At 39.3% G+C, this 13,795-nt stretch overlaps 1 protein-coding gene across 1 annotated transcript in view; it reads left to right on the top strand.

Annotated features, from left to right (window-relative positions):
* Positions 1 to 10,879: 10,879 nt before the first annotated feature.
* Positions 10,880 to 13,795, top strand: part of C1QL4 (complement C1q like 4) — a 67,946-nt gene continuing 65,030 nt past the window's right edge. The window contains exon 1 of the mRNA XM_089679625.1: positions 10,880 to 11,986. Coding sequence (XP_089535751.1) covers positions 11,426 to 11,986 — 561 coding nt within the window. The 5' untranslated portion in view covers positions 10,880 to 11,425. The remainder of the gene's footprint in view (positions 11,987 to 13,795) is intronic.

Below are 13,795 nucleotides of genomic sequence, written 5' to 3'. Positions count from 1 at the left end.
ACATCAACATTACACTGCCTTCCAGCAGTTAATTTCACAACTCATAACCTCATAATATATCACATAATAAGGAGATGATTTACTAAAACCGGGGAGTGCACAATCTGGTGCAGCTCTGCATAGAAACCAATCAGCTTGCAATTTTTTGGGGTTTTTTTTGTCAAAGCTTAATTGAACGAGCTGAAGTTAGAAGCTGATTGTCTACCATGCACAGCTGACCAGAGCTTTCACTCTCCAGTTTTTGTAAAATCAACCCCCTATGTCTTTTCTGCATTAAATTTACTTAACCACCCATCTGCCCTGTTGCTGTTAAAGTTAATAGTGAGACTGTTGCGGCATCTACTCTTACACAGGGCTTTTAAAATGGGTGGCTGTTTCACTTTAGGACAGCTCTTGAATGGGAGATATTGACTGAGGCAAACAGACAATAGGGCTGAATAGTGGCATAGTGGTTAGCACTTCAAATTCCAACCATGACACTAATTGCATGTACAGTAGTTTGCATGTTTTTTTGCATGGGTTCCCTCCAAGTATTCCAGTATCCTTACACACTCCAAAGACATGCTCTTAGATAGATTGGCCCTAGTATATACAGTGGGGAAAATAATTATTTGATCCCCTGTAAATTTTGTAAGTTTGCCCACTTACAAAGAAATGAAGGGTGTATAATTTTTATCATAGGTGTATTTTAAATTATAGAGACAGAATATCAACCAAAAATCCAGAAATAACATATGATACAAATGTTATAAATTGAGTTGCAGTTCAGTGAGTAAAATAAGTATTTGATCCCCTACCAACCAACAATAATTCTGGCTCCCACATGTGCTCATGTGGTACACAGATTAGTCTTGTCAATTTGAGAAGGTGCTCCTAACAATAATTCGTTATGTCTATAAAAGACACCTGTCCACAGAATCTCTTTCTTCCATTCAAACCTCACCACCAAAAGAGCTGTCAAAGGACATCAGTGACACGATTGTAGACCTGCACAAGGCTGGAATGGGCTATAAGACCATCATCAAGAAGCTTGGTGAAAAGGAGACAACTGTTGGAGTGATTATTCACAAATGGAAGAAATACAAAATAACCATCAATCGGCCTCAATTTGGAACTCCATGCAAGATTTCACCTCATGGGGTAAGGATGATCATGAGAAAAGTGAGGGATCAGCTCAGAACTAAAAGGGAGGAGCTTGTGAATGATCTCGAGGCAGTTGAGACCACAATCACCAAACATACCCTTGGTAACACAATATGCCGCCTTGGATTGAAATCTTGCAGTGCCCACAAGGTCTCCCCCTTCTCAAGAAGATACATGTACAGGCCCATCTGAAGTTTGGCAATGAACATCTAAATGATTCAGAGAAGGACTGGGAGAAAGTGCTGTGATCAGATGAGACCAAAATTGAGCTCTTGAGTGTCTTGCGTGTTTGGAGGAAGAAAAATGCTGACTACAACCCTAAGAACACCATCTCTAAAGTCAAGCATGGAGGTGGAAAGATTATTCTTTGGGGCTGTTTCTCTGCTAAAGGAACAGGCTGACTTTGCCGCATTGAGGGGCCAATAGATGGGGCCATGTATTGTAAAAGCTTGGATTAGAACCTTCTTCCCTCAGCCAGAAAACTGAAGACGGATTGTGGATGGGTCTACCAGCATGACAATGACCCAAAACATACTATCAAGGCAACAAAGGAGTGGCTCAAGAAGAAGCACATTAAAGTCATGGAGTGACCTAGCCAGTCTACTGACCTTAATCCTACAGAAAAATTATGGAGGGAGCTGAAACTTCGAGTTGCCAAGTGACAGCCAAGAAACCTTAATGATTTAGAAAAGATCTGTAAAGAAGAATGGACCAAAATCCCTCCTGAGTTGTGTGCAATCCTGGTAACCCACTACAAGAAACATCTTACCTCTGTGCTTGCCAACAAGGGTTTCTCCACCAAGTACTAAGTCATGTTTTGCTTGGGGATCAAATACTTATTTTACTCACTGAACTGCAACTCAATTTATAACATTTGTATTGTGTTTTTTTCTGGATTATTGGTTGATATTCCATCTCTATCATTTCAAATATACCTATGATAAATATTCTAGACCCTTCATTTCTTTGTAAGTGGGTAAACTTACAAAATCTGCAGGGGATCAAATAATTATTTTCCCCACTGTATGAATGCGAAGTAGGGACCTTAGCTTGTAAGCTCCTTGAGGGCATGGACTGATGTGAATGTACAATACTAATATAAAGCACTAATATAAAGCACTGTGTAAATTGTCTGTGCTATAGAAATACCTGTAATATATGAATAAAATAGCTGTTTAAAAATGTGAAGAGCATTTTCTTTTTTGGTCTGAATATTTAGGTTTTCCTGATTTTTAACAGTCGTTTTAACATTTATTGAAAAATAATAGGAATCATCCTATACATATGCTATGTATGACTAGTAAAATTGACAGTGCTGACTTTCAATCCATGTCATTTGCCAACAAACTAATAAAAAGGCTGATGGAGCTGCAGCTCAGGAAACAGCCTTAATAAACTTTTACAGAGGTGTTTATTGATGTTTTATAGTTGTATATCCCTGTTATTACATTTATCTTATTGAACAGCAGTGTGCCTTTGGGAGAGATAGGCTTAAAAACACAGACATTTAAGAGAGAGAATAGCTAGCAAACTCAGAAAAAAGTGTGATTGGGATTGCCTGTAAGATCAGGTGGTCTTTGGCTTTTTGGTTTCCTTCTGGTTAGGGCTAATAGCAACACCGGCTTCTACTACATTTGTGGCCACTGAAACAGTGTCTAGAAAAGTGTCCCTGTATGAAGAACTCTCCTACATTGACCTTATTAAATATAATGCATAATGGTTTGGTACATATTTTCTGTCTTTATTATGTACACAAGGCAAAAACGAGCCAATAAGCTATCACATCCATGATATTGGATAAAAATAAGATGGACTTTATCAGTACCACTTGGGGATAATATAACAAATCAACAACTTTAATTGGTATCCGTACATCACTTTAAAAAATGTCAATCGTTTCTAAAGAAAATTAATACAGAGCCTCATTGTTGTTGTATACATAGTTCCTTTCCATATGGTACACCTAACACCATTATAAAAAAAAAAGCTGTCATAATTTCAATATAAGTGTAACATCACAATATATATTTTCCAATGTCACAAACAATAGTGTTATGGCATGCCATGTCAATGCACGCCATTCCACCACTGGTTGTAACATTGGTAAACATACTGTATACTGTGGTAGTACACTTAGTAAGAGGTTTTAACCAAACAAGGGAGCTGGTAAGCAAGCTCTGTTTGCTGTGCTGTGGCCTTTGGAAACCCATAGTGCTTTGATAATTCTTTGTCATTTATTGACTGTAACACAAAAAAAATGTGTATAACAAAAATGATTAAAACAGCAGTTTAAAAACCTATAAATGAAAAAAATTACATTAACTTAGAACCATTAGACAGAGAACATGTTATTGAAAAATCCAGTACATATTACATTCTACAAGTACAACTTCACCCTGCAGGAATGGAGATGGAGAACGATTCAGCAGAGACTGTTGCTTTGTGAATCAGTGAATGAGAAGAGGGAGAAGATAAGGACCAGGTGGTATGTTTTAAAATCAGAATGGCTTACATGAATTTTAAAAACAGCAGAAAAATGTTAAAGTAGACATAAACCCTAACTGAATTAGATTTTTGTTTGCTAAATCTTTGTGTACCATAAACAGTTGCTAGTTTTAAATAAAAACTTATTTTCACCTTGTTTTCATACTTTGTTACATCTGAGGACTACTAGTCTATTGCAGTCTCTTTGACCATTTCTTCACTTCATACACTCCAATGATAGCTACATGGCAATATTCAGGATGGGTATTCTAATGATGGCAACGGTAGTCCATGATACACAATTTGTGTTAAAACACCCACTTGTAAACTGCATTGTAAGCCTGTGGGAAAGGGTAATAATCAAGAACACAATTGGGAGGCAGAGGTTTGTCACCCTGAAAAAATATGAAAAAGAATCTTTATGGCAGGGTCACCAGTTATTTATTTAGTAAAAGCCACTAAATAAAAATGAAGTATAACTTTTAAAATTACATTAAAGTGTGTGTGTAAACCTTAACAATGTTTTTTGGTCTGTTAACCATACCATTGGACAGTAGAGCTGGGTCTAAATATGAAATGTTTTGTGGCTTTTACTTTAAAATGAATGTATACACTTTCTTGAGATGTTTCAAGTTATGATTAAGGCTTTGGTTAGCTAATATATAGGGCTACCAGCTTTAGCAGACTTTGATCTGATTATGTTACGATGTGGAAATACATGCCCAAGAAATCACCCTATTTTCCACTGGTTTGAAATATGCTCTCAAAGTAGAACATTAAAATGTGTCTGACATAACTATTTTCTCCTCAATAGACCTCACAGATATATAACAGCACCCTTGGGTATCAGTATCTTGTTGCACTCCCCTAAACACGAACATTCAGCTCAGCTAAATGTTTAGTCAATAGAGAGTGGAAGAGGTGGAAGAGGGGAGGAAAGCTGCTCTGTCAGATACTGCCAACCTGGCTTATTAGAAAGGAACAATGATTGGGATAGGTTCTCTAAGCCAGGGGTCTCCAGACTTTCTAAACAAAGCACTAGTTTACAGTCCTTCAGACTTTAGGGGACTGGACGGTGATGAGAATGGGGGGAACAGTACCCCATCATCAACAGTGGTAAGAATAATGCAACATCATTCATGTCAGTGGGTGAAATAATGCCCAATTGTTCCTATCAGTGGAAGGAATAATGCCTAATTGTCAGTAGGAAGAATAGTGCCCCATCATTGGTGTTAGTGAGAGGAATAGTGTCTCATATCAGTGAGAGGAACAGTGCCCCAGGGCCAGATAAAAGCAAGCAAAGGGCTGCATCCGGTCCCTGGGCCACAGTTTGGAGACCACTGCTCTAACCTATCTAGATCAATTGTTCTTACCAAGAAAGACTGACCAGAGGCTATGTGCAGAACTAACAAACTTAAGAATGTGCCATAAAAAGCAACCTTATTCACATGACTATCATGTAATATCTATGGTTTTCTGTAGTATACCTCTCAAAATGTCTCATTATGTCACTTTCTAACTACTTTTAGTGAAACAGAAGACAAGGACATGTGAAGCATCCCAGATACATATCAGAAGACAAAAAAGACCAATACAGAACTTCAAATCTCATTGGAAAATGCAGCTAATTAAATGTTTGTTATAGAGGGCCCGTGTGGGCATATTTTTTTTTTATCTAACACTCTGCCAGTTGAAATGTCCCTTTAAACCTCTCTTTACACTCACTTGTATACCATGTTACCCCACTGTGCTTTGGTATGTGTAGTGAGAATATAAAACATGAACCTTTTCAGTATGTAAAGGGAAGAGAAAGCCAACCTAGAAAGGATACTCCCACTTGCCTCCACTATACCAATTTCCCCTTAAAAAGAAATCTGTACACTGTAGTTTCAATGTTGTCCTTGTTTTGGTGAACTTTTTTGAAGTTTTTTTCCTGCAGTCCAATACATGATAGTCTAAGTGAAACTTTCCCAACTTTCTTAATGAAACCTTGAAATAACTTCGGTCTTAGGGAACCCCTGCTAATAATTACTATATTATCAGCTCACGGCGTGATGGTCAGAAGGAAGAATGCTCCCTACATTTGTGGCCAGCTGGAGGAATCCCTCCTTACAAATAGCTAAAAGGATCTCCGGTGTCAATGGTTACCTATTTGGGAGGCAGAAATTTCTCATTGCTTGAGGAACCCCTAGCAAACTCTGAGGAAAGACAGAAAAACCACGTCAGTGGTAAGTTAAGTGAAAGAAACATCATGTAGTTATGAGCTTTTCGTATAACCAGAACTACAGTCGCATTCAAGATAAAGGAAAAAATGCGCCACCCCACAGCAGGTGTAGTAACTGACACATTTCGAGGGCTATATCCTCTTCCTCAGAGCTCATAGCCACATGGCTTTTGTGAGTATATTTGTACATCTTTATTAAAAAAAAAGCCTAACTGCATAATATATGCTAATTGAACAATACGACAACACTATATACATACAGGAAACTAGCAGTTTTTAACAGTTTGAACAAAGCCAAGCTACTTTTAGTCACTTTAGTACCAGTGATAATTAATGTATTTGGGTGTTGTTTGGGTGTTGTTTAGTAGCCTTCATGGATGGCTGAGCTTGTCTTCCATATCATGCTTTAAACTGAATACATAATAAATCCAATACATCCAGTGAACTTGGGTACTGCTCCCCAAGAGATAAGTAAGTCTCTGGTAAATGTTTTATGTCATTCTATCCAAGAATGAATATTCAGAGCTGAATGTTTTACATATATACTGCATTTCTGTTAAAGAACAAATGGTAGACCCCAGACTATGGAAGTCCTCTATACATGAACTGAAGTCACTGAAAAACAATGGGGTTGATTTACTAAAACTGGAGAGTATAACAATTCAGCTTCCATTTTTTTTGTCAAAGCTTAACTGAACAAGTGGAAGTTTGAAGCTGATTGGCTACCATGCACAACTGCAGTAGATTTTGCATTTTCCAGTTTTAGTAAATCAACCCCAATTGGTATACAGTTAAATGGGAACTCCTAAGCGTGTTCTGGGTCACTGTACAATGTACTTTAATAGATAATAATATTGACACCCCTGCATTTCTGTCAGATAATGCACCACTTTGCTCAAAAAAGTGTTGCAATTACAAATGTTTAGGCATTCTCATATTTTTTTTTGTTTGTATTGGTATGACACTAAGAAGTGGAGAAATAAAAAGTTGAATCTGACACATTCCACGCAAAACCCCAAAAATGGACCGGACAAAATTATTGGCACCTTCTCAAAATTGTAAGAAATAATTGCATTCCAAGTTTGTGATGCTCCTGTAATTTGTAATTAAACTCACCTGTATCAGGTGCTGACTATTTAGAAATCACACCGGCAACAAGTTAAAATGGTGAAAAATTGACTCAACCTTTTTGTTGTGTGTCCCTGTGTGTTCCATGAAGCATGGAGAAGAGAAAAAGCAAAGAATTGTGTATTTGAGAACAAAAATTGTGGAAAAGCATGGACAACCTCAAGGTTACAAGTCCATCTTCAGAGATCTTAAAGTTCCTGTGTCCACTTTGCGCAACATTGTCAAGAAGTTTACATCCCATGGCACTGTAGCTAATCTCCATGACTGTGGATGAAAGAGAAAAATTGATGAAAGATTGCAATTAAGGATTGTTTGAATGGTGGATAAAGAACCTCAATCAACTTCCAGACAAATTCAAGCTGACCTTCAGGCGCAGGGTACAACTGTGTCAGCTTGTACTATGCGTCACAATCGGAATGAACAGGGATGCTATGATAGGAGACCCAGGAGGACCCCACTGTTGACACAGAAACATAAAAAAGCCAGATTGGAGTTTGTCAAAACTTACCTGAGGAAGCCAAAATCCTTTTGGGAAAATGTGCTGTGGATAGATGAAACAAAATTACAGTTTTTTGGTAAATCATTCTACTGTTTTCAAAAAAAGCAATGAGGTCTTTAAAGAAAGGAATACAGTCCCTACAGTCAAACATGGTGGAGGTTCACTGATGTTTTGGGGTTGCTTTTCTGCTTCAGGCACTAGATGTCTTGACCATGTGCATAGCATTATGAAATCTGAAGACTACCAAAACATTCTGGGGTACAATGTAGGGCCCAGTGTCAGAAAGTTCAGTCTCCGTCAGAGGTCAAGGGTTCTTACAGCAGGACAATGATCCAAAGCACACGTCAAAAAGCACTCAGAAATTGTTTCAGACAAAGCACTGGAGAGTACTGAACTGGCAAGGAATGAGTCCAGATCTCAATCCCATAGAGCACCTGTGGAGAGATCTCAAATACAGCAGTTGGGAAAGAAACCCTTCCAATCTGAGAGACCTGGAGCAGTTGGCAAAAGAAGAGTGGTCCAAACTTCCAGTAGAGAGGTGTAAGAAACTAATTGATGGTTACAGGAATCAATTGATTTCAGTTTTTTTTTCCAAGGGGTGTGCTACCAAATATTAAATTGAGGGTGCCAATAATTTGTCCTGTCCATTTTTGGGGTTTTGCATGGAATGTGTCAGATTTGGCTTTTTGTTTCTCTACTTTAAGAAATAAACATAAGAATGCCTAAACATTTGTAATTGCAACAATTTTCTAGGCAAAGTGGTGCAGGAGTGTCAGTATTTTTGGCCATGACTGTACATATTGAATGTCTCCTGATCCGCTTGTATATGTACCTGGTCCTGCTTCATTCTACCTTTCCCTCTGACATACCTCAAGTAAGATAATAAGCCCCAAACTAATTGACGGCAGTGACACTGCACCATCAATAAAGACATCACTATCCTACAGGGCAATCTCTCAGATGGCACTTTCCAAAAGGATAGTGTTTATTTTGGTACATTCTCTCTCTCACATGGCTGTCACTTTCTAAGCGGGCAGGTATTCATGTAGTAGTCTTTCACTCTCTCTTCTTCTTCTCTCTGTCTCTTAACATACATGCCTGTCTCTTACATCAATGAACAAAGGGCATCCAAGAAGCACTCAGTGGCTCCTCATTATTTACTATCTGATATTTCCTCATCTCTTTATTTTCATATCTTTGCATATATGCATGTATGTGTACACACATGAATATGTATGTAACCCATGATGTTTTATGATTATAAAGCTCACAATTTTATTAGTCACAATTATATTTATATTATTATGTTTTATTGTTGCCCTGATGAAGTGAGAGTTCCTTTGACCCCCAAAACACATTGGCTGCCTTTTAAAACAATATCAACAATTGAATTTGGACTCTTATCTTTTGGTCTGGCTCTCCTTCCATATATGCACATATCCCTTACATGACAGTCACTTTCTATCTTAGCAATATAACAAATCTCTCGACCCCTTGCCAAAAATGCCCCATCTGTCGGTTGATCACCATTAAACCACTTTCAACTGGTGAGCAACTGTAACCCCACCCCCATAGTAACAATATTTGCCCATCCTAAACTGTTTATTATGCAATCAGGGAAGAATGCTATTTAGCTCATTATATTTACAATCCATGTATTCTTTCATTTTTCACATTTTCATTGCAGAAATCACATTAATCATTTAAAAATTATTTATTTTTTCATGGATACATTAATACACTAGAACAACATCTTTTAATTGTAACACTTCCACATCAATTTCTTCTTTCAGATTTTTGTACATGCCTTTTTTTTTAACTTTGCACGATAACCATTGCGTATCTGATTTCAAAAATATTATTTCCTGATGTAAAAAATTTAGAATCCTTTTTAAAGGATACAGATCCTGATATGATGGTACACTTCTGTAAAGCCAGGGTTGTAAATGTCACTTAGCTGAATGGGTTTTTTTTCCTATGTGCATACATTTGCAAATAAATAAGGAGTGCAAACAAGGTAAGGGGTGATGTCTGTGTCGGTTGGTTGAAGGTTATAAAATGTGTCTGAATTTGAAGGAAATATGAAGACATGACAAGGCTGAAATTATTTTGTACAGTATATGGACAATTTTTCAGTAACAAATCAATATTTAAAAAACTGGAGGTTAGCTTCACATAGTAATTTATATATATATATATTGATATATATATACCTTAGATTGTACGCTCCTTGAGGGTTAGGGACTGATGTGAATGTACAATATATATGTAAAGCGCTGCGTAAATTTACGGCGCTACATAAGTACCTGAAATAAATAAATAAATAAATATACACACACATATATATATATATATATATATATATATATATATATATATATATATATATATATATGAATTAGATATGTTTTATTTCAAAATGTTGATAAGTCCTCATGATTGATTTCTACTTACACCTGACAAGGTGACAAAGTACAATTTAAACAGCAGCCTTTCTTGGCCAAGTGTTATCAAATAAAAGGAAGAGCCAGTGTACACTGAATTTATTTAATGCTGTAAATCCCTGCATCTGGGTGTGCTACACACCAATGAGTACATGTGTATGATTTGTGGAATATGGCATATGTAGGAAGTTCAGTCATGGCTCAAGAACTGGCTAAATTAACTGGTTCTGTCTTTTGTCCAGAAGTCATGTGAGTATCAAGTCTCAGAAGGTGCAAACAAGGCAGACAGAAGACTAAAGATACAAGTGTGATATTTTGTGTTGAAAAGAGTGAATGTGATGGCGTATATATCATGAATATGGACATGCTGTTGAGATCCATTTTACAACAGTGCCCCTTATATGCATAAAGCAGACAGTAATGAAATATGCACATACCCAAAATTACAGTAGATAACTGATAACTGTTCCCATGGGGAATAAATAAAAAACCTGTGACCTGTATGCAGCCCTGGAAGACACATCTGTCCTGATCAGGCTTTTTAATTGATTAATTGCAGATTGGGCTGGAATGAGATGGGGTTTATGATCTTTTGCTGCACCCCTAGGTGGTTCTTGCTGGATTTGTCAGTGCTTAATCAATCTCTACATTGCAAGAAGGAGACAGGGAGAAACAGGGAAAGTACTTAATTGCAGTGGAATGATACCAGCCCAGCATATGAAAAGACAGTGTTAAACATTGCTTCAGACTTGCAGGCTGCTACCTGCAAGGGGTGGATATGAGAGGACTAGTCATAAGATGAAATGCAGGCTGGGGGAACTAAGTGAAGATAAATGCTAGTAGTTAACATGCAGTGGCTTTGCTTGTAATATGGCATTAGATGAGATGGTCCCTCCTCCTTCTTGCCCTGAAAGGTACCCTGTCTATGCCAATCTGCCTTTTTCTCATGTAAATGAGGAGAGAGATGGTTTGCAGAGGATGGGATGGGATCAGACACTGTGCCTGCAGGCTGCTCAGCTTTCAGCTTCTCCTCCTCCTCATGGCACCAGAGGTCGCTCTGATTTTCTTAAAGACAGTTCACACATCTTTACCTCCCCAGACCTCCCTTATCGCTTGCATCTGAGCAGAGTTTCACAGATGCTAGGAGGTGATGCACACATCATGCCCATATGAACTGGCATGAAAAAAGAAGCCCTGGGGGCACTACATCTGCAGTCTAGACTGGGGAAGGCAAAAACTCTGCTAGGCAGCAGCAAGTTTGCAGTCCCAGGGACACACTGAACTCCTGGATCAGAGGGGACGGATCCGACCAAGGGCTACCTATTAGAGTCGGACAGCAGCTCTCCAGGAATCTGCGCTTGCCTTTGGCTGACATTTCTTTTCTGGGATTGCCTATAACAAGTTTCCACCATTACTTCCAAAAGTGAAGAAGATTTCCTAGCCCTGGCAGCGTCCAGGCTGAGCCGACGCAAGAGGGTGATTGGAGCGGCAATAGGGGTGGCCATGGTCCTCATCTTGCTAATAGCCATTCCATTGCTGGTCAGCAGCTCCAAGACAAGTACCCACTATGAGATGCTGGGCAGCTGCAGGATGGTGTGCGACCCCTACACCCCCCAGACTGGAGCTTCTTCTGCAGAGTCCAGCCAAGAGTATGCCCTCATCTCACCCCCTCCCCATCTGCAGGGGGCCAAGGCTGACCAGGGCAGGAAGGGAAAATCGGGACTTAGAGGATTACCGGGACCCTCAGGGCCACCAGGTCCAAAGGGTCCTCCAGGGGAACCGGGCAGACCTGGACCACCAGGACCACCGGGTCCTGGACCAGGGGGCTATGTCTCGTCCTACTACAGCCCTAAGATTGCCTTCTATGCTGGGCTGAGGAAACCACACGAGGGATACGAAGTGCTGCGCTTTGATGATGTGGTGACTAATGTTGGTAACTACTATGAGCCCTCCACCGGCAAGTTCACCTGTCCCCTACCTGGCATCTACTTCTTCGCTTACCACGTGCTGATGAGAGGTGGGGATGGGACCAGCATGTGGGCAGACCTGATGAAGAACACACAGGTAACCTAAGATGGGTCACTTTGTTCTGGTTAACTCTTCAACACCTCTAGCTGGGTAGCCAAACCACCTGTTCATGCCATGCCTCCTTCTTCATTCCATGCCTCCTTCTTCATGTCTTGTCTCTTTCTTCACTCCACGCCTCTTTCTTCATACCATGCCTCCTTCTTCATTCCATGCTTCCTTCTTCATGCTTTTGCTCCTTCTTCATTCCATGCCTCCGTCTTCAAGCCTTATCTCCTTCTTCATTCCATGCCTCCTTCTTTATGCCTTGGTTCCTTCTTCGTTCCATGACTCCTTCTTCATTCCATGCTTCCTTGTTTATGACTTTTCTTCTTCATTCCATGCCTCCGTCTTTAAGCCTTTTCTCCTTCTTCATTCCATGCCTCCGTCTTCATGCCTTTTCTCCTTCTTCATTCCATGCCTCCTTCTTCATGTCTTGGCTCCTTCTTCATTCCATGCCTCCTTCTTAATGCCTTGGTTACTTCTTCATTCCGTGCTTTCTTCTTTATTCCATGCTTCCTTCTTCATTCCATGCCTCCGTCTTCAATCCAAGCCTCCTTCATACCTTGTCACCTTCTTCATTCCATGCCTCCTTCTTCATGCCTTGCCTCCTTCCTCATGCCATGCTTCTTCCTTCTTCATGCCTTGTCTCCTTCCTCATGCCATGCTTCCTTCTTCATGCCTTGTCTCCTTCCTTATGCCATGCCTCCTTCTTCCTCATACCTGTGGCACAAGGTGCCACCTGGCAACATTCTTTTTATACTGAATATAAAGTGTGACTTTCTCACCTTGTATTACCATTCTGGCCATGGCATCAGCTCTCCTTTTCCTGCCTGTAACTATTATATATTCAGACAGCGCTACAGGTACCAGGGCTACCCAGTGCCAGTCTGATGAATGCAGCAGGCACAAAACTAGTTTGGCAGGCAGGGTCACCCTAGGTCTTCTTCTTTCTCCCGGAATGCAGCAATAGCCCAGCCAAGTCAGTACACACATAAAAGATGAATGGATGGAAGTTAAAGTATAATTAAATTCTGTTTGCTTTACAGCAGGTGTAGGTGCCCAATACCGACACCCACTTCCAGCAAAAGGGACTTTGCAAGGTTCAGCTCGGTCAATTAAAATGAATTGTTACTAATATGTAGGGGAATTTATTTTTTCAACAGGTGTACTGATCACTTTCAGGTCCGGGAAAGAGGACGTAGCAGCTTACTGTTTAAGTAACAGAGTAAATGGAATATATATATATATATATATATATATATATATATAAAATCACACACACACATATATATATATATATATATATATATATATATATATTGCATTAGTTATATTTTCTATGTTTGCAGTATATTGAAGTCGGTATTGGAATGATTCGTTTCGGCTTTGTGGTCTTCCTCTGAGCTGGAAAGGTCACAACAAAAGATGAAACTGTTTTGCAGTAATTTATGTATTTATGTCTAGTGGAGAGTTCCTTGGAAATTGTCCACCTCCAATTATATCACAGCGGGAGAGCTAGGAAAAGTCTATTCACATTGCTTAAAGTCTCCTTCAAATCCCACGAGCAAATAGACCCCACATAATGACAAAGGTATATTTGGGGTGATAAAGTCTTATAGACGCCATGCTGGAACTCCTACTTGTTTATATTCGTTCAATAAAAACATAATTTTCTGCACCTTGTTGCAATTGAACAAATACAACTGACAGCGCCGTATATATAAAATATTAGTAACAATAGAGACAAAACTTACTCGTCTACATCATGCCATTATAAAGTCAGCAGAGGTGGTACAACAGGTTGGG

This window comes from Staurois parvus, unplaced genomic scaffold (genome assembly GCF_062004578.1).
Source record: "Staurois parvus isolate SC_StPar_1 unplaced genomic scaffold, SC_StPar_1.0 ptg000017l, whole genome shotgun sequence".
Classification (NCBI taxonomy): Eukaryota; Metazoa; Chordata; class Amphibia; order Anura; family Ranidae; genus Staurois; species Staurois parvus.
This window is presented reverse-complemented; position numbering and strand designations above follow the sequence as displayed.